The following is a 22,500-nucleotide window of genomic DNA, read 5'->3' on the forward strand; positions in this document are numbered from 1 at the left end:
GAGATTTAAAGATACAGAAAGCGCATGAGAGGAAAATAACACAACTCACTGGATATATATATATATATATATATATATATATATATATATATATATATATATATATATATATATATATATATATATTACTGTCATTTAGACTGAATACATGGCATAAAGCTCAGTTGCTGGAGCTTATTAAAATAAAAGCTTATTACTTATTATGCACAATGTCATTACGTGGGAATATGAAAAGAGTATGCTGTATATGCGTAGTGGATGAAAAATAGTTAAATTAGTGCAATAATAAATTCAGTGACAGACAGGCAAATTGGCAGACATAGACAGACAGACAGACAGACAGAAAAGAATGGTAAAAGGGTGGGCTGAGGTGAAAGGAAAGGAAGAAGGAGGGAGGGGTAGAAAAAGAAGAGAAGCGGAGGAAGGAGAGTAAAACAGAAGGTAATAATGAAACAGAGAAGTGAGTGGAAGAGAGAAGTATGGATAATAAGGTTCACGTGGTGGAGTGAGGGAAGAAAGAGACAACGGGGAGGATGGAGTAAAAAGAAAGAAGCGGAGAAGAAGGAAAAAAAAAAAAAGAGGAGAAAGAGGCGAAATGAAAGCTGAAAGAAAGCAGAGTGGAGGGAAGACAATAGAGAAGAAAGAAAGAAAGACAGAGGGAGAACATGTAAAGAAGGAAGGGAGGGGATAGTATGAGGAAAATGAATAAGAGATAAGATATGTATGTATGTGTGACGTAGGAATTGACGACCATCATCCACTCACTTAGCCTATATGTAGTGCTACCTACTTCTTCCTTCACCTTTATCGTTCTTTTTCTGCGTTTGCCCTCCTCTCTTCCTCTTTCTCCCATCTTTCCTGTCGCTTTTTTATTACTCTTCTTTCCTTTTCAGGTGGCTTTACATTGAGTGACAAGCCTAGTGGTTTCCTGTAAGCAAGGAAACCATTTACAACGCTGGGTGGTAACCATGTAACCAACATATACATGTTCCCTACGTATCAGCAAGTGGGATGGCGGAGGGTTGGTGCTGGTTCCAGTAAAACAACTAACTCTAGACAAACGGTCACTCCTTACTGGATTATGGCGTCTGGCTAAAGACAGAGATAGATGAGGTGAAACATGAAGAGGGTAGGATGAAATAGAAAGAGAGAAAGCACGAGGGAGAGAAGGGAAGGAGACGGAGAAGAAAGCGAAAGAAGAACACAAAGACGGGAAATAAAGAGGAAGGGAAAGAAAAAGTAATTTGTGACGGAGATGTGAGAAGGGAAGGTAGCGTTAAGCGCCTATGTACAGTACTAAAATTGGACACTTAGTAGGAGAGATGTGGACGCGAAAGTAGCGATTTATTACTTCAGGAGCAAAGGAGATCAAGAAATATGTATACAGTATGGATGATGACAATGATGATGATGAAGTGTATGGGTCCACGACTAACTTTCATTCTTATATTCAATTGCTTTTAGTTTCATAGGTATAAGGCTTGATATGGACTCAGAAATGGAGCCCAACATATTCCCAGATTCATATCTTACCATTACAGTAGCTCTCTGTCATTGTAATATTCAGTGATAATAGGCCACCATCCATTTATTCATTATTGCAGCCTTCCAGATTACTTAAGAATTAAAAGCAGTCTCTCAAACTCATTATCTTCTCTTAACTTCCGCATAACCAGACGTCCTTTCCGAACAAAATAAAATTACCTTATAGAACACACGCACACCCACCCACCCACCCACCCACACACACACACACACACACACACATTTTTATGCTACCACACCTCAAAGTCACATCTGTCACTGCCACACAATACAAGGCCACACCTCATACTAACTTTCATCACTCTGTCACGCCTCCACCTACCAGACCTCATTCTACCACACCGCACAGTTACACCTTACACTGCCCTATTTTACAAGGCCACAACACACACACACACACACACACACACACACACACACACACACACACACACACACACACACACACACACACACACACACAACCGCATCTCATAGTCACACACCTCAGAGTCACATCTCACCCTCCCATACTTTACTAGGCAACACCTCATACTGCCTCGCCTCACATTGCCACACATCGCACTATCACACGTCACACAAACAAACCTCACACTTACATTTCACACTGCCATATTTTACAAGGCCACACCTCACATTGCCACACCTCACAGTGCTACACCTCACACTGTGACTTGATACAGCGCCACACCTTACAGTTTAACACATTACAGTCACATCTCACATTGTCATTCATCACCGTCCACACTTCACACTGCCACAGCTCACAGTCACGCCTCGCCCACACACCTCACACTGCCATACCTGGAAAATACATATAATTCTGACGCACCTCGCAATGCCATAACTGACAGACATACCCCACACCATCACATCTCACAATAGCCTACCACTCCCCCAGACAGCCAATCCTCACACTGCCACATTTTTCATGATCACACCTTAGTCACCTCATAATGTCACATTTCACACTACCACACTTCACAACGCCACACTTCAAAGTCACATATCACAGCCACACCTTACACTGCCTCACACCACGTTGTTACAGATCACACTGCTATACATCACATTGCAACAAATCACATCATCACAGCTCACAGTGCCACACAGCACAGTATAACACCTCACACTCCCATAAGTCACACCTTACAGTGCCTCAGGCCACATTATGACACCTTATACTACCACACCATACTACCTCATACTACCACATACCACATTATTACACCTCATACTAGCACACCATACCACCTCATACTACCACAAACCACATTACCGCACCTCTCAATGGTAGCAGTACTCTACCACATCTCACAGTCACATGACACACTACCACATCTCACAGTCACATGACACATTACCACATCTCACAGTCACATGACACACTACCACACCTCACACTGCTACATACTTCACGGTCACATGACACACTGCCACATACCCCACGGTCACATCCCTTGCCATCATACCTCACAGTACCAAACCTTACGCTGCCACTTTTCACAGCCTCGCCTTCCACTGCTACATCTCACATTAGTACAAAGAGATCTCTTTAACACCCAGTAACTACTTAATTTCCAAGTACTTCCCCAGATTTCTTGCAGTTTACATACAGAGGTGGCAGGGAGAATATATGGTCTACGGAAGGTGCACATGGTAAAAGGGAGCACCCAATTTTCACAATACAGCATATACTCTTATACATCTGCTTATAATTTCCTTACAGAGGCGGCAGCTAGGATATCGGGACCAAAGGAGGTTCATATGGTAAGCGGTAGCAGCATCAACTTGACGTGTGAGGTTACGGGCAGCACAGAGCCTCCACAATACATCTACTGGTACCGAGGAAATACACTGGTGAACTACAGCTCCAGGGGCGGCATCAGCGTGGTGACTGACAAGCTCTCTCGCACGTCAAGGCTCATCCTCACCAGGTGCCATACTGAAGCTTTGTTGAGCTTTGAGCTGTGTCTGAAGTTGCTTCTCTTTGGCAAAATCGCAGCGTTTCTCCGGTAGCCTGTGTTTACTTTTATCTTCACCAATCACACTTACATACGTTCTTGAGCATCCTTGATTATAGTTTTCGCCTCACCAACAATATTCACATTTTTTTGAGTTTCAGTTTTTGTGATGTTGGTTGTTGTTGCCATTATCATAGGTCTTTTCTTTATTGCCTTAGTTTGGTTTCCCTATTGCATTGCGTTATTTATTTACTTTGTGTTTGTGTCTGACTTTGGGCATATAGTAACAGTCCGTTCTCTGAGGCCTAGTTGTCCTCCTACGTGCTACACACCTTCACATATTGTTATTATTATTATTATTATTATTATTATTATTATTATTATTAATACTTCTGCGCATAATTTGTGTATGAAGTTGATAGCTGGAACTTTTTGCTTCTATTTTACACGTACCAGGCTTTTTTTTTTTTTTTTTTTTAGCTTTTATTCTGCATGATTTTGGTTTTAAGTCATATGCACAAACTTCCTTGACTTTACGTTGTGAAGGAGAAAGCATTTTTTTTTTATTCCATTCCTACAGCTATCAAACATTATTAAACTAAGTGAACATTAAAGAGAGGAACATATACAGTGACTCATAACAACAAATATTGCTACCGGGAAAAGTGCATAAAAAAAGAAAACTCCTCAATTCGCTGATGTCTTGTTTTTTTTTTTGTTTTTTTTATTATTTAGAGAGAGAGAGAGAGAGAGAGAGAGAGAGAGAGAGAGAGAGAGAATATTCTTATTTGAGCAATGAACATCTCATCTGTCGACGAGATTATCCTGATCCTCCAGCTCGATAAGTGACCCCCTAGCTACGGAAAATCGTCTGACCTGAGCAAGATCAAAATATTAGAGGTTATCGTGTTGAAAAGGTCGGGTTCTGAATGAGATTGTTTACACTTTCATCATATCAAGCATTTTGTAGGAATAATTTGTCTTTCAGCCCCTTAGATCATCTGAAACATGAATTTGGTAGGCAGCAGGCTTAAGTTCCCATTCTCCTTCAGCCCACCATTCTCCTTCAGCCCACCATTCTCCTTCAGCCCACCATTCTCCTTCAGTCCTCCATTCTCCTTCAGCCCACCATTCTCCTTCAGTCCACCATTCTCCTTCAGCCCACCATTCTCCTTCAGCCCACCATTCTCCTTCAGTCCATCATTCTCCTTCAGTCCACCATTCTCTTTCAGCCCACCATATTCCTTCAGTCCACCATTCTCCCTCAACCCAGCATTCTCCTTCAGTCCACCATTCTCCTTCAGTCCACCATTCTCCCTCAACCCAGCATTCTCCTTCAGTCCACCATTCTCCTTCAGTCCACCATTCTCCCTCAACCCAGCATTCTCCTTCAGTCCACCATTCTCCTTCAGCCCACCATTCTCCCTCAACCCAGCATTCTCCTTCAGTCCACCATTCTTCTTCAGTCCTCCATTCTCCTTCAGTCTACCATTCTCCTTCAGCTCACCATTCTCCTTCAGTCCACCATTCTCCTTCAGCCCACCATTCTCCTTTCGGGGGACAAGAAAAGAGTTGAGGGATATTTGTAGAGCCAGGCAGTTCAGTCACCCAACTATATCGGTGTCACCACATGAAGGCGTCCCTCTCCAACACCATGAAACACTATTGCAACCAAACTATCAACGTAAAGAAATCGACTACAGAAACTGAATTCTGCTTTTCACTAACTGCCACGAACACTTGTCTGTCATTAAAAAAAATATCTGTTTGATGAAGTCTGTATTTTATTAGTCATTGCAAACTGTTTATTTGTGTTATTTTTATCTAGTTATTTATTTATTTATTTATTCATTTTGCTCTCCCATCGACGAGGGTTTACTTAGATACAGTTTTACCCTCCATTTAAAAAAGTCTCCCCTGTGAGAATTAAACATTCTAGAGATGGCAAAGAGAGAGAGAGAGAGAGAGAGAAAATCTCATTGAATCAGGCAGAGAGGTAAAGTGTTTTTGGAGATTACTATCAGCCATATGTTAACGTCAAATATGGGACGAAAAATTGATCCACGAGAACATTGAAAAGCAGGGAGACTAGATTATCCTCAATACTAATTAAACCTTTTTATTCCACCGACGCCATGTTATTTGTATTCCTGTTATTTTCCAGACTATTATATTTAGTTTTCGGGAGACTTCACGAACTAGAGAGGTTAGATATGTAGCCTTAATAATCCCCTTCAGTTATGAGGCTGTATGAAATCGCTAAATAAAATCGTCTGTTGATAATGTAATTAGAATGAATAATAGGCGATGGCAATTTAAGCTGACTTATTTCTCCACTCCAGACGATTTTTTTCCCATTTAGAGCAGACTACTAGACTCTTTTCGCTCTCGCATGGCCTTAACTTGTCATCTCCCCATCTTGAAGTCCGAGTTGTAACAAGAGATTAATAATAGAATGTGCTGCTATTGCGAAGAAGTGGTATGAAGTGAAAGTAGAGCTGTAGCATTATCTCATTCTGTCACCGAGCTAGATGAAATAAGCTGTGAAAGAACGAAAATCTGGGCCAAGATAAGGTATAATAAGTATAACAGTGAAAGAGTTAAAGAAGGCTGTATTTTTTTTTTTTTTTTTTACCCAATACGTTAGGTCCCTCTTTAAGGCAAACAATATCGTCTGAATGTTATGCAAATACAATAAAAAATAGACTATCGAAGTGAAGGAGTTCTTTCCTTAACTTTCTATTTATCTGTTTATACCCAGACTCCATAATCCTGTATTGGGTGGCCACAAACAAATCGCCCCCTTATCGCCTTGCCCTTTGCCATTTTCCTGTCCTCCTCTCATCACCCACTTCTGTTATATATTTCTTCATCCCTCCATCTCATCTTTGGTCTCCCACTTCACCTCACTCACACACTTTCTCCTACCCAATCTCTCCTTCTCCATCCTCTCCACAGGGCCAAACCATCTCAGAGCTTTACCAGTTTCAATCGCATCCACATCAACACCAATACCCTCCTTTACTTCCCCATGTGTTTGACTGTTTCTCCATGTAACAGTCCTTCTAAATCACTCTCCACCAGGGCCACCATTGCTGACTCGGGTAACTACACGTGTTCGCCGGCCAATGCTGAGTCTGCTTCAGTCAGCGTGTATATTCTCAATGGTAAGGTCAACTAGGAGCCGATGTTCTTTTGTGTTGACCTATTCAATGTGTTTTTCTCGAGTTCATTGTACAGCTGCTGCTGCTGCTACTACTACTACTACTACTACTACTACTGCTACTAACTACAACTACTGCTACCACTACTAGAGATGGAATTTGTTTTATTATTATTATTATTATTATTATTATTATTTATTATTATTATTATTGTTGTCGTTGTTGTTGCTGTTGTTGTTGCTGTTGTTTGCAGATGAAACTGTTGTTAAGTGAAGACGAAGGGGAGCTGCAAGGCTTGGTGGATGAGTATGGAACAGTGTGTAAGAAACGGAATCTAAGGTTGAATACAGGGAAGAGTAAAGTTATGGTCTTCGGGAGAAGTGAAGTCATTGAATGTACAGTGAGGTTGGATGAGGAGGAAATGGAATATGTGAGTGCGTTTAAGTACTTGAGTAGTGTGATGAGTGAGGACGGAAGTTTGGAGGGTGAGATGCTTGAAAGGGTACAACAAGGAAGAACGGTTGCTTTTCTCTTGATGGCAGTGATAAGATACAGGTAAATGAGCATGGAAGTGAAAAAGTTGCTACATGACAGTATTGTGATATCACCTCTAACGTATGGAAGTGAAGCTTGGACCTTGTTGGAGGGACAGAAGTCAAGAGTGAAAGCAGTGGAAATGAGTTATTTGAGAGGAGCATGTGGAGTCACATGGAGACAGACTGACAAATGAGGATGTGAAGGAGCGTTGTGGTGTGGATGTGGATGTGATAGGAAGCGTTAGGAGAAACACACTGAGGTGGTTTGGCCATGTGGAGAGGACGGAGAGTGAGAGACTTACGAGAAGAGTGTATGTGAGTGAGGTGGAGGAGGGGAAAGGGAGGGGGAGGCCAAGGATGAGATGGAGGGATGGAGTGGAGAGATATATGAGAGAGGGTGGTGTGAGCTAGGAGCAGGGCAGTGATATGGCTGGGGACAGGGCGACATGGAGGCGATTTGTTTGTGGCCACCCCTTACGGGATTAAGGCGTCTGGCAATAGATAGATAGATGGATTATTATTTTAATTATTATTATTATTATTACTAGTATGGTGGCGACTTTCATCCACTCACTTGATGTGCTGCCAACTTCTTTCACCCTTATCATTATTTTCCTGTGTCTGCCGTCCCCTCTCCCTATTTCTCCCATCTTTCCTGTGACTTTTTATTACTCTTCTTTCCTTTTCAGGTAGCTTTACATTGAGTGACAAGTCTAATATTTTCCTGTAAGCCAGGAAACTATTTACAACGTCGGGTAGTAACCATATAGCCAACCTACACGTGTTCCCTATGTATCAACAAGTAGGTTAGCGGAGGATTAGTGTCCCTCCCCGTAAAACCACTAACTCAAGAGACAAATGGCTACCCCTTACGGGATGATGGCCTATTGCTATAGACAGATAGAGAGATTATTATTATTACTGTTGTTATTATTAACAGTAGTAGCAGCAGTAGTAGTAGCAGTAGTAGAAATAATAGTAGTAATGGCAGTAGCAGGAGCAGCAACTCTGACCTTGTGGTGGTGTGTGTCGAGATTACTATGTTATGTAAGAGGGTAAGTAACTCTCCTTTGAGGTTTCTTAATACGCTATGCTGGGGAAATCACAGTTTACTTCCTGCTGTAGTGCATTAGTTGTGACGGAGAGGTTGTGATGTGATGTCTTGGCAGTGATGGTTTGGTGATGAGAGTGATGGTGTGGAAGTGCTGGTGGTTTTGTTTTGTTGGTATGGTGATGATATTTTGTGGAGGTGGTGGTGTGTTTTGCTGGTGCGGTGATGAGAATGACTGTGTGGTTGTGGTGGTGGTATGTTTCTTTTTATTGGGCTGGTGATGATAGTGACTGGGTGGTGGTGGAAGTCTGGTGTGGCGCTGTAGATACTCGGTGGTAGTGCTGGTGATGGTGGTGGTAGCTTGTGGTGTGATGATGTGGTTTTGGTGATGTGGTGATAGTGGTAGTGGTGGTATGAAGACGCTGGTGTATCGGTTGGTGGTAGCAGTGCGGATGTGTTGGAAATGCACTGATGATCGTGGTGATGTTGTCTCATGTTGAAGTATGGCAGTGATGGTCGTGATGTGTTGTTGGAAATATAAGGACAATGGTGGAAGCGTAGTCGTTCTGGTGATGCTGGTGGTGGTGGTGGTAGTCCAGAAGCTGTGTGGTGTTGTGATTTTAATGGCGTGATGATGTGGGGTAGTGTAGTAATTTTTGTTAGCTTTGTGATGATGGTGGGTGTGTATGGTGATGACTGTGTGGTTCTAGAGAAAGTAAATGATGGAAGATATTGTGTGATGTCATGATAACTGATAATGTGGTGACAATGGTGTGGTGATAGTGGATGGTGGTCGTGGCTATGAATTTAAGTGATTACTGTTGATTGGTGATGGAGCGTGAGGTAGCGGTAGAGTGATGATAGTAGAGTTTTGGTGATGATGGAGATAGTGGTGATAGTAGTGTGGTGCTGGTATGGTGTGTTTCGGCGACTGTTGAGGTCATATGATGTTTTGATGTGATTTTGTTGATGTGATGAAGGCGGTGGGTGGCTGTGGTGTTAACAGTGTAAACAAGGTAGGTGGTGGTGATGGTGGTCGTGGTGGCGGTGATGTTGTGGTAGTAGTGGTGTGATGATGGTAATGTGGTAGTGCTGTGATGATGGTAGGTATGTAGTGGTGGTGTGTGTGGATGAGTGGTGGTATGTGATGATGGTCTGTGTGAGGTGGTGTGGTGTGGTGATGGCGGGTGTGAGGTGTGATGAGTGATTGTGGTAATGGTGGAGGTAAAGTAGTGGTAATTCAGAAATGTGAGTTAGTATTTAGGTGATGTGCCGACGGTCGTCAAGGTATTTTGTGTGTGTGTGTGTGTGTGTGTGTGTGTGTGTGTGTGTGTGTGTGTGTGTGTGTGTGTGTGTGTGTGTGTGTGTGTGTGTGTGTGTGTGTGTGTGTGTGTGTGTGTGTGTGTGTGTGTGTGTGTGTGTGTGTGTGTGTGTGTGTGTGTGTGTGTGTGTGTGTGTGTGTGTGTGTGTGTGTGTGTGTGTGTGTGTGTGTGTGTGTGTGTGTGTGTGTGTGTGTGTGTGTGTGTGTGTGTGTGTGTGTGTGTGTGTGTGTGTGTGTGTGTGTGTGTGTGTGTGTGTGTGTGTGTGTGTGTGTGTGTGTGTGTGTGTGTGTGTGTGTGTGTGTGTGTGTGTGTGTGTGTGTGTGTGTGTGTGTGTGTGTGTGTGTGTGTGTGTGTGTGTGTGTGTGTGTGTGTGTGTGTGTGTGTGTGTGTGTGTGTGTGTGTGTGTGTGTGTGTGTGTGTGTGTGTGTGTGTGTGTGTGTGTGTGTGTGTGTGTGTGTGTGTGTGTGTGTGTGTGTGTGTGTAGTAATGGTGCAAATAAGCGATGGTAGTAGTGTGATGAAGTCTGGTAAGGTTGTAACTGTGGCTCTTCTGGTGGTGTGATGTTAGTATGGTAATGAAGGAACAAACTAACTGTGGTTCTGTGATGAGAGTGGTGCTGACGTGGGAGTGTTTGCGTGGTGTTGTGATGTGTGATTATGGCGGTGTAGTGATGAAGGTATTATCATGGCCGTAATGTGGTTATAATGCTTGAGGTAGTGGTGACGTGCTGTGGTGATTCTGGTGTTATGGTGATGATAGTATGGTGCTGGTGAGTGTGTTGTGGTAGTAAATGTAATATATGGTCGTGACAGATAGTGTGGTGATAGCGGTGGTAGTGTGGTGGTGATGCATGTGATGTCCTGGTGCTATCAAGGTGTGGTAGTTTGGTCAGCGTGGTACATATCCGATGTGTTGGTGGCGGTAAGGTAGTGACAGTGGATATGGAATGCTGGTGATGGTATTATGGTATGAAGGAGTTATCTCTATGCAAGATAAGCAATTCTTTGGCAGTGTATATAATTTCATATTTAGGTAAGACTGTTGCTGACACCTTTACTGTAACCGGTGTAGTAAGCTGACGTCTTATTGTGCTTTGAATAGCGACTGACAATTTTATGCAACTTGTATTTCATTCTTCTTTATGAAGAAGGTTAAAACTCTTCACTAACATCTCTATTACCATGATGTCTTATATTCTAAGTATTGCCAGACCATTTAACTGAACTCAATAGATTTTTTGGTCCTAAGTGAAGCATTAACACAGTTCTCTATACCCTACAGGCGAGCACCCTGCAGCGGTCCAGGGCGGTGGGAGTACCCGCGTCCACTGCCATTCCCTGCTGGCCCTCCTATTGCTGGGGACTGCCCTGTCCTCCCTTACACACAGATAGTTACCCTCACCCTCGCACACACAAACTCACAAAAATTACACACACACACACACACACACACACACACACACACACACACACACACACACACACACACACACACACACACACACACACATACACAGTAGATGGTCACCTTCACTCATCATAATCACACACACACTCACACAAAATTACAAACACACATACACACGGACACAGTGGACATGCACTACCATGGACATAAAAACAATCCCAAGCACAAAGAAGACCAAGTGATTGATTAAAAACACAAATACATACACCATAATACGCACATATGTCTAAACACACACACACACACACACACACACACACACACACACACACACACACACACACACACACACACACACAACCTTGTATACCTTATCCTAACCACCCAGTCCTATTGTAGTATATTGACCTAAACCGAGAGTGATAACCCCGCACTACTTAACCTGCAGTATCAGAAATAAGTAGTGTCACTTTGTACTTTTGTGTATGTGTGGGAGTGTACAGTTGACCAAGGGTACATCACACTGCCGTGCAACTTATCTATGTTTGTAATTGTAATGGTTACTCTTTGTAATGAAAACAAGTTTTACTAAATAAATAATTAAATGGGAAGAATATCAAGATAATAATGATGATGATTACTGTTTATGAACTATAACCAAACACCAAGTTTTTATTCAGCTACACTTAACACTTACAATGAATGAGTTAACTCTGAATAACATCGCCACTGCTGATGACTATTACGTCCATGAGGGTTTGTTGTAATTACGAACATAAAGAGTACGAACAGCAGTGACTACAGAAAAGTAAGTAATTTTAGATACCACATACCCAGAGATGCACTGCGGTCCACTAAACAACTGGCGAAGTAACCTCTGAGGGAAACAGTGTGATGTTCCCTTTACAAATACAGGGTGTAAGAAAAGTATCTGTGCCGTAGGGGATGGGAAATGTAGCACTGGATGGCGGGGTGCTGCGTGGTGTGGCGGTGTGTGGTGTGGCAGCGTGTGGTGTGATAGTGTGGGGTGTGGCAGTGTGATGAGACAGTGTGTGGTGTGATAGTGTGCTGTGTGATACTGTGTAGTGTGGCAGTGTGTGGTGTAATAGTGCGTGGCGTGGCAGCGTGTGCTGTGGTAGCGTGTGGCGTGGCAGCCTGTGGTGTGGTACTGTGCATTGTAGTTGCTTGTGTTGTGGTACGTTACGCGTGATAGTGTATTCTATGGCTGTGTAAGTGTGCCAGTGTGCAGTGGCAGTATAAGGTAAAGCAATGTAAAATATGGCAATGTAGTGTGGCAGTATGAAGAATAGTAGTGCGAGGTGTGGCAGTATGAAGTATGTCAGTGTGAGGTGAGAAAGGTGTATTAGTATCATCTATCGCACAGTTACAGTTCTACCCCCCTGTACACCAGCGTGTAACTCTTACGTCTGGCTGTGCACAAACTCTTCACTAGGCCTGTGTTTCGATGTACGTAAGTTTAATGTGAATCGTTGTACTATTGTTTATAAAGTTAGTGTATGATATCGTACACGCTTTCACACGCCACTACTCTACGAATGTGTATGAAAATGTAACAGTCTATGTGCAAGTCATCAGAAATAAAGGATGGTGTATGGATTTGAAGGCTGTAGGCTAATAAAGAACTATTTTTCCCAGATTTTATTGAACACATTGAGGAAAAGTCGAGCCTTTCCTAGAGACATGGTGTAGAGTTAACATTGTCATTATTGTTCAACTGATGCAAATATATCTTAAAGAAAACTTGCAAGAAAGAGGTTTCTTAGACTGTAACTATGGTCCATACAGAACAGACACTCATGATTTTTAATATGACAAGAGTTTATAGAGAAAAATATGAAAGTAATGTGAGAAATGCACGACAAAAGAAATGCATGTTAGATTGCTTTCTAGTATGCAAGATGGTTCACTGATAACAAATGGAAAGGGTTGATGAGTCTGTAGCCTGGCTGGAAAAATACCTAGTTTCTCTTAGAACTGACTGCTGTTCTTGGCGAAGGAAATGTAAGTAGGAACGTAAGTAGGAAAAGCCAAGCAAGATTAACATTACTTCATCTCGAGTAAATTGTATGAAATCATTTATAAAACGTCAACGAAAAAAGTTCATTCAGTTCAGGAAATGTCTCTATGGTTAATTACTGGAAAAATACTGATGCTACTAAGAAATTTAGTTATCAGAAGTCATCATAGAGAGCTCACTGAATTAAGGCTCGTGTCTGTGGTGAGTTAATGGCACAATATTATCACAATTACCTTGACCATCTTGATGTTATACCTCGAGGAAACCACAATTCCATCATCAGGGGAAAATAATATCTCCAGCTAGGATGTTGAACCAAATTTATTAACTCTTTCAGTCCAATGGCGTGTATTATCCTTCCTGTGTTCAGATGATTTTAGTCAACTCAGAAAAGTCTCTACCGGGCTATGTAAAATTTTATAGACAGCAAAAAATATATGTAAATAGAACGTCACTGTGTTGAAAGGGGGTAATGTAAAATACAGCACAACACATATCCTTTTTGCTGCACGAGAATTTAAAAAAAAATTAAAACAGAGTATATTACATACTCTCATTCGGTATTGTGAGCATTTATTTTTTAATGATAACTATGATTTCCGGGTTTCTATTTTACCTTTTTTTTTCTTTTTTCTACATCAGATGCTCAGAGAAAATCAGTGTTCTATAATAGTCATGGTGTTTCTTCTGGTGAACTCAGAAATAGACGGTATTGTCATGACGATGTGAGTTTTTTTTTTTTTTTTTTTAATACATTAATTTTAGTTGTGATCTTTTAGTAATTATTTATCTTTTTTATCAGTTTTTCCAAGGAACCATTACAATCCATCATGGATGAGGGGAAAATCTATATAAATGAAGAAAATATTTGCGAAGTACTAAACAAAAATTTCCAGTCAATTTTTACTAAAAAAAAGTAGATTTGCGAGAGATGAAACCGAACAAGGATGCCCACACATATTAACAAATACACGTATAACAAAACAAGAGGTCCAAGAACGAATGAGGAAATTAGACAACCGAAAAGCCAATGGCACAGACGAGATTTTGTGTTGGGTATTACAGGAATGTGCAAAAGAGCTAGGTAGTTCATTACATTTAATATTCAGAGAATCCATAAGACAAGGAAAACTACCAGATATTTGGAAGAAAGCAAGCATTGTGCTCTTTTTCTAAAAAAGGAAATAGACAAAATCCACGTAAGTACCGACCAGTATCACTGACCAGCGTCGTAAGCATAATGTTAGAAAGACTGATACAAAGAATTTGGGTAAATCACTTGGAGAAACACAATATGATATCAGAAAGACAATTTGGATTTAGAAAGGGAAAATCACGTGTCGCCAACCTATTAAGTTATTATGACAGAGTTACAAAAATAATACAGAAAAGAGATGGCTGGGTAAACAGCATATATTTGGATTTCAAGAAGGCATCTGACAGTACCTCACAAAAGACTTTTATGGAAACTATACAATCAAGGGGGAAACCAAGGTAAACTGTACGATTGGATGCAAGATTTTCTCAGTAAAACGGAAATGAGAACAGTGTTAAATGGAAATTGCTCATCATGGACAGAAGTGACAGGTGGGGTTCCACAGGGCTCGGTGCTGGCACCAATTATGATTTTAGTGTATGTAAAGAATATAGACAGCAACACTGGAAATGGAAGCTACCTAAATGTGTTTGTTGATGATGCAAAAAACAAAGGGAAATTACAAACACAGACTCTTGCATAGAGCTACAAGAGGAATTAAATAAGCTTCATGAATGGAGAAAGAGATGACAAATGGGATTCACTGTGGACAAATGTCATGTAATAAAATTGGTAAGGTGAAAAAAGACCAAACTGGGACTATAAGTTGTGAAGTTCAATCCCTACACACATCAGAAAGGGAAAAGAATTTAAGTTTGATTATCAATAACAGATTTATCACCGACTAACCACATAAATGAAAAAGTAAGGTACATGTACACACTGCTTGCTAATATGAGGGTAGCATTTACATGTATAAATGAAGACATGCTTAGAAAGATATCATTCATTAGACCAACTTTGGAGTATGCATCAGTAGTCTGGAATTCACATCTCAAAAAACACATTGATAAGATTGAAAAGATACAAAGGGCCACTGTAAGATAGGCACCATGTTTAAGGGACCTAAGCTAAGAAGAAAGACTAGAAAAATTAAACCTACCAACATTACCGGAGAGAAGGAAAAGAGGAGCCATGATTATGATATATAAGTGTATCACAGGAAAAGGGAAAATAGACGTACATGAGTATATAACCTATTGGGAAGCAACATTAAGAGGACACTGTGGATAACTGTACAAAAAGAGAGGTGATAAAGACTTAAGGAAATTCAGTTTCCCCGCTTATGAATGAAATACTGTGTGCCAAAGCAATTCATAAATATCAAGACGTGTATGATAAATATGGTTTAAAATACGGGACAGTACGAGCTTGACTCATTACTGTAAAGATAGTTAGGTATGAATTAGGTAAGAACACACACACACACACACACACACACACACACACACACACACACACATGAGAGCGCGCTGGGCACAACCCGTTGCCGAAAATGATACCAACCTGCATTGCATGAATGATAATGATTATAATAATAACTACAATTCTGAAACTGCTGAAGCAAGATTGAAGGAACTCCACATTTCAGATGATAATTCCATATTCCAGATTAGAATGACAAAAATTCCACATTTGAAATCAGATACTGTGTTCAGTCTTTGAAATATACACAGTATTTTGATGGTAGGGCCAAAAATCATAAAAAAAACATTAAGAAAATATTGATTTGTCATAACCGCTGTTATGAAATCTTAAAAAGTAGACACACTTAGGAATCTGAAGATACTTTTGTCACTGGCCTAATATTAATGGACGTTTGGCATGACTCAGAATTTGTTGCGGATTTGGACCTGTGACCTTGAGATCAAGGTCGTCATTATTACTAAGCAGATCATGTTCGCTCATGACCCACTACATTTCCACCGAGTTTGGTCAAAATCGGCCAAACTCTTTCCAAATTAGAACTGTCAGGCATGAAGCAGCCATTGTGATTTTCCTGATTATCGCAAAAAGGATTAGTTGGATCTCACTGTCAATACGCAGGTGCACTAGTATATAGTATGTTGACGACTGCATACTAGAATATTTGCTGCACGGGAGAAAAAAAGAAAAAAACAGACGGCGCAAGTCCTAGGAAAGCAATTATTGTACAAAAAGAAACCTGCAACCAAGATACATCGCCCCTGAAAATTTCAAGTTTCTATCTCGATCGCTCTTGGAATGCCAGCCTTCTAGATCTTCCTCCCCCCCCCACAAAAAAAATAAATAAATAAATAAATAAAATAAAAAGACGATCTCTACAACATCAATAAGAACTCCACAGAATGTGGAGTTCTTAATAATAATAATAATAATAGTAATAATAATAATAATAATAATAGTAATAATAATAATAATAATAATAATAATAAGAATAATAATAATAGATACAAACAGTTCAGTACATTATTCTTGTTCTGGAGTCTCTTCTCAAGGGTAACACATGTTCATTCAACATTCTCCAGGGCAAATTCAAGTGGGTTATTATAGTAGGTAGTAGTCAAGGTTAAGCCAGTTTAGTTATATCGTTACAAATATTTCCTTGGGGAACTTCTCATGTTAAAGTCAAGAAGGAATGAAAGCATTCAAACCTCTGTTCGAACACAGCAAACTTCCATAACTTTCCTGACAACACTGACTCAGCAGACATTTACGAAGTTTTTCTCATAAAATGCTAGCATCATATTGTCATCTATCCTTACTAAAGTAACTCAAACACACCGTCGAAGTCATATACTGCAGACTTACACGTGATTCCCAACCTATCACTAAACCCTCCTCTGCCCCCAATCCCCCGCCTCCCCCTCCTCCACACTCACAGTTACCAGACACATGAGGTCTGACTACCTCATCACATTCACTTGTCTCACACCAGTGCTTCGGGAGGTGGGTAATGCGGAACTTTTCCTGACTGTACATGGTCCACTATCTGCTCTCCAGCACCTGTACTAGGGACTGGTAACTGCTCCTCTCCTCCACTGACATTTAACCAAGGATCTCCATTGCGGCACACTTGAGGCTAGTAGCAATCGGCAATGCATTCTGCCTGCCATCCCAACCATTCTAATCAGCATGTAACTCAGATTGCACAAGGGTACGGGAGAGCGGTGATGGTTTGGACACTTAAAAAAAAAAAAAATTCTAATAATTCAGATGTAGGCAGTAGTGTAGTCGTGTTTATTTTAAAATGTTGCCTCATCATTTGGGTCTTCAGTCTAATAATAACAAACCTGTAGCTCTTTTTAGTTTTAAAATATAGTTAACGAAAAACAAGTTTCTAAATAGTCAGAACCATCCCTACCAATAATGATGGCTCGCACAGAAGGGTGGGATGGTTTGGCTACATGTGTTACTTGGCACATTCCTAAATTATGTGACTTCGATTGGCTAAAAACCAAAATTTATCAATTCAAACTAATTTTATTAACGTAAAGTACAAAATTAAACTTCAGAATCCCATTGAACCTCATTAAATGTGGTAAAAATAATTTTTTAAACTGAAATGAGCTTCACGAGAATTATGGATAATGAAATTAGCCTCTTTGTTTTTTTGTTCGTATTTTTAGTTAGTAAGAGTGAGAGCAGTGGAAATGAGATATCTGAGAGGAGCATGTGGAGTCACACGGAGAGACAGACTGAAAAATAAGAAAGTGAAGGAGGGTTGTGGTGTGGATGTGGATGTAATAGGAAGCGATAGGAGAAACACACTGAGGTCTTTTGGACACGTGGAGAGGATGGAGAGTGAGAGACTGACAAGGAGAGTGTATGTGAGTGAGGTGGAGGGGGGGAGAGGGAGGGGGAGGCCAAGGATGAGATGGAGGTATGGAGTGGAGAGGTATATCAGAGAGAAGGGTGTGAGCTGAGAGACAGGGCAATGGAATGGCGGGGGACAGGGCGACATGGAGGCGATTTGTTTATGGCCATCCCTTACGGAAATAAGGCGTTTGGCAGTAGATAGACAGACTTTCTGCTTTAAAATTTTGCATAATTGCAACTCCCCCCCCTCTCTCTCTCTCTCTCTCTCTCTCTCTCTCTCTCTCTCTCACACACACAAATAAATTTTATTCCAACATCCAAAATAATTTCTTCATAATTGTTCGAAAACATATTTTGTTTAAAGTGAAATTCATCAAAATTATGGATAACCTCTTACTCTGCTTAAAAGGATGCATAATTGGCCTCATCTTTCTCTCTCTCTCTCTCTTTCTGGAATATTGACTACACTTCTCACTTTCCAGGCCTCTATTTCAGATTGCAAAAGAAACAATCTCTCGTTTTTATCTATTTATTTCCCTGTTTCTGACTAACTGACTGACTGACATAAGACTTTATAACGCATATTGTAGCCAGGAATAGTTTGGACACTGATGAACCATCCCCTCCTCAACTGATTCCCCACCTCTATTGTCCGAATCATCCCAAATCTATATAATTAACTGAAGGGTACCCCTAAATTTCACACAAGGGAGTTTAACATTATTTTTCGATATTCACCATAACAATGCATATTCGCTGCTTGACACATTCATGGAATTAGAGCTTACCATATGCACTGAAATTATAACATAGGAGGTGAAAATATATATATATATATATATATATATATATATATATATATATATATATATATATATATATATATATATATATATATATATATATATATATATATATATATGACCTGCATCAAAAAGTCTGGTGTGTGTAGCTTGGAGGTTCCGTGTGGCAGAAACAAACTCTTCCTCTTTCACGCAAGACCTCGCTGCCATGGGTCCCATACCTTTCTCATGAAATGCCCAGTTCAAACCATCTCACCGTCTGAACCATCACCGCTCTCCCCAGAGTTTCCCAAAGATACTTTACCATCAAATTCCTGAGATATCTTTTTAATTGGACCCCCATTATAGCCATGCACTTAACTGGTTTGGGACCTAAAAACTGGGGCATCATAATTAAGTCCAGGATTCAGAACATTCTGATTATTCAACCCTGTAAAGCTACTTTTAGATGCTTGGGATTCGTCAAGATCCACCATACAGTGTCCATTTATTTATTTATTTATTTATTTATTTATTTTTTCATATGCTCTCTGTACACTAACCTGAGGCTCAACAGCGCAAGATTTCTCTACCTCCTCAAATCTTGCACTAATTATCTTCAATCGGTTGTCTACATGCTGTCTGCTCTCTATTATGTCATTGCTCACCTCGTGCTTCTGTTGCTGTAGCACAGCACATACTCCCTCCTTCAATTGTTCCTGTTCTTCGTTCATTTCCCTGATGAAAACGTCCAGCTGTCCCTGCATCCTCAGTTGCAACTCTTGTTGCTCCTGTAATGCCTCTTGAAGCCATTCATATCGTTCTCTCTGTTCTTCATCTTGTGCTTGTAGTTGTTCACTTTGTGCTGGTAGTTGTTTTCTGAGTTCTTTCTGTCCTTCACTTTGTGCTTGTAGTTATTCACTGAGTTCTTTCTGTGTCACTTTATGCTTGTAGCTGTTCACTGAGTTCATTCATTAACTCTATCTATCCTTCACTTTGTGCTTGTTGTTCACTTTGTGCTTGTAGTTGTTCACTTTGTGCTGCTGGATGGTCACTTTGTGCTTGTAGAAGCTTCATGATTGCAGTCAGAGATGCCTGCTCCTGCCTGGTTTGGCTATTTCCAACTCCATGTCGAAGATTTGACTCATTGCAGCACTTTTCTATCCCAACCCCTGGCACCACTGTTACGTCTACATCCCACACTGCCACAGGTTCCAACAGCAGTAGTTCAGTATATGAAAGACATCGCCCAGTGAACCATTCTTCGTTGGGTCAACCTTTCAATGTACTCGTACACAAGATCAACTCAGGCGTCATAACAACACAGGCTTCTCATGTTCGTTGTCTTTATTACCTCCACCAAGGTGGTTGGAGGTTATGTCTTACCCTGTGTTTGTTGGTCTGTCTGTTAAAAAGATTACTCAAAAAGTTATGAATGGATTTTGATGAAATTTAATGGAAGTGTACGACATGGGCAATGCAAGAAATTATTAAATTTTGGTCCAGATCTGGAGTATCCCACACAGTATCTCCAAAAGTTTCCAATTAATTCAAATAAATTTTGTGGAAAGGTGGGCCATGGACCAAGAAACAATTGGTTAAATTTTAGGATGGATCTGGATCCGGATTCTATATCCATGGATCTGCTAGCAGGATTACTCAAAAAGTTATGAACGGATTTTACTGAGACTTTGTGAATGGGTGGGCCATGGGCCAAGGAAAAAATAATTAAGTTTGGGGATGGATCCAGATCCGGATCCAGTGTAACCTGCACATTATCTTCAGAAGTTCTCAATGAATTTCAATGAAACGTTGCGGAAAGGTGGGCTATGGACGAAGAAAGAATTTATTAAATTGGGGGGCAGAGCCGGATCCAGATCTGGATCCTATATCAACGGATCCGGATCCGGATTCTTTTTAATGAAAATGGCATTGGCGGGCGTATGCACTTTCTGAGCGCTATCTAGTTTTCCAAGTAATTACACTTTCCGCTTCACAACTCCAGAGCTACACTAACTTCACAAGGCCACAAGTAAAACTAAAACTGAAACTCCTCTGTTCCTTCCCTCATCCTTTTATAATCTTCCTCGCTTCTTGATTGTTCTAGGTGCTCCTTGTGACAACAGTTCTAAGCCAGAGGCATCCACAATACTCGTATACCAGAGGTTTCTTACAATACCGTATGTAGCACTCTAAATGCTTTAGCGTACAAACTGAAATTAAATATGGATATTACATCCAAATAAAACACTATAGAGAAAATGAATAAAAATTAATGCATAACTTTTAAAAATACCTTCGCTCACAACAGCAAGCTATCTGGCAACTCTGACTAGTAACTGAAAAGGGTGCAAACCATCAGGAATTTTCCACCCAGCTAGCGCTCCTGCTTCTTAACACTAATTTAGATGTTTTCCCTGATTCTTTCTTGGTGTAGGATTGATGTTTTGTTAATATTAGCTTATCATATAAGGTGGTAACACAGGTTATTCAACAGAGAAGATGAGGTAATTGATAAGAAATCAGTCCCCTTATCTTCAGACTCATATTCTGATAACCCGTTATCGACCTCACTTGCCGACAGCATTACTTCTTTGTCATATTGTTGATAGGAGAAAACTAAGTTTCCTGTTTCTCATATTTGTCTTGAAAAAAAAAAAAATCCTATAACACAAAAGGATGTAATATACCAATTACCCACCTAGCACAGCTTGGAACTGTCATTTATATCATACATCAAAATAGTCACTTATCTTGTGATTACACAGCCAAATGATATGAAACGAACGTTAATAGCCTTATTATGATGTTGCTTTCACTCTTCCATGCCCATTTTGTAATAAAAATGGAGGAAAGCTGAGAAACAGAGGCATTAAATTCCCATACATGTGATCAGCTGGCTTTTGCTTATGTTACATAGTTTGCTTATAGCCACGTAAGTACAGCACGAATCGTTGTGTTGTACGGTCATGAACACTAATAAGGAGACAGTGTAGTCTACCACTAGACGGCAGGTTAATCGCACGCGTCCAACCTCCAACTCCCCTTGCCCCATCAATACACAAATTTGTTAGGCGGATGGATCGTAGATCTGAGGCTTCACTCACTCTCACTTCTTGCCGCATGTAATATTACTTTCAATTCTACTATTAGATGTATTATTACGAGCATAGATTCATCTTCACTTCCAGAAGAAGTAATAATATCGAAGTTTTACCAGAATTCAAATTACTGACCCTAATGTATAGAGTTTAGTTTCTAAATAATTATCCAACGTCTTCTAAACGATATAATAAAATCCAAGTAACAGGGACAAGTTGTATTATTACTAGCCACATAGGTCCCTCTCCTGCTTTGTCATCTGGAGAGCCACATATCCACCTACCCACTCAACCACTTGCTCATTCAATCACCTACCGATTGAACACAATCCACCGACCTCATCCCGGCCACTCACCCTGCCCACCCACCTGGACGAACTACCCAGCCCACTGATTCCGGTCATCCACTCTGCCTACCTACGAAGCTCACCTAACATTGCCATTCAACATTTCACTCACTCACCCTGAACCCATCCAGCCACCCAGCCCACCAACCAAACCATCCACGCAGAGCATCCTTGCCATGCAATCTTTGCTACCCTGGCGACCCACCATGCCCACTCACCTTGGGGACCCACTCTCCCTGAATATTCCGACGACCCATCTTGCCCACCGACCCCTACCACCCACGAATTCCATCCATCCTGCTCACCCAATAATGCCATCCATCACATTCACCTACACAGTCCTCCCACT

At 40.7% G+C, this 22,500-nt stretch overlaps 1 protein-coding gene across 1 annotated transcript in view; it reads left to right on the forward strand.

Annotated features, from left to right (window-relative positions):
• LOC145391747 (uncharacterized) overlaps positions 1-10,973 on the forward strand; it is a 17,572-nt gene extending 6,599 nt beyond the window's left edge. Inside the window, exons 2-4 of the mRNA XM_080266285.1 lie at positions 3,275-3,482; positions 6,570-6,676; positions 10,864-10,973. Of these exons, the coding sequence (XP_080122411.1) occupies positions 3,275-3,482; positions 6,570-6,676; positions 10,864-10,973 (425 nt within the window). The remainder of the gene's footprint in view (positions 1-3,274; positions 3,483-6,569; positions 6,677-10,863) is intronic.
• Positions 10,974-22,500: the final 11,527 nt, after the last annotated feature.

The sequence above is a fragment of the Coenobita brevimanus genome, chromosome 2 (genome assembly GCF_032717465.1).
Source record: "Coenobita brevimanus isolate Jiangsu-jjx chromosome 2, ASM3271746v2, whole genome shotgun sequence".
Taxonomy (NCBI): domain Eukaryota; kingdom Metazoa; phylum Arthropoda; class Malacostraca; order Decapoda; family Coenobitidae; genus Coenobita; species Coenobita brevimanus.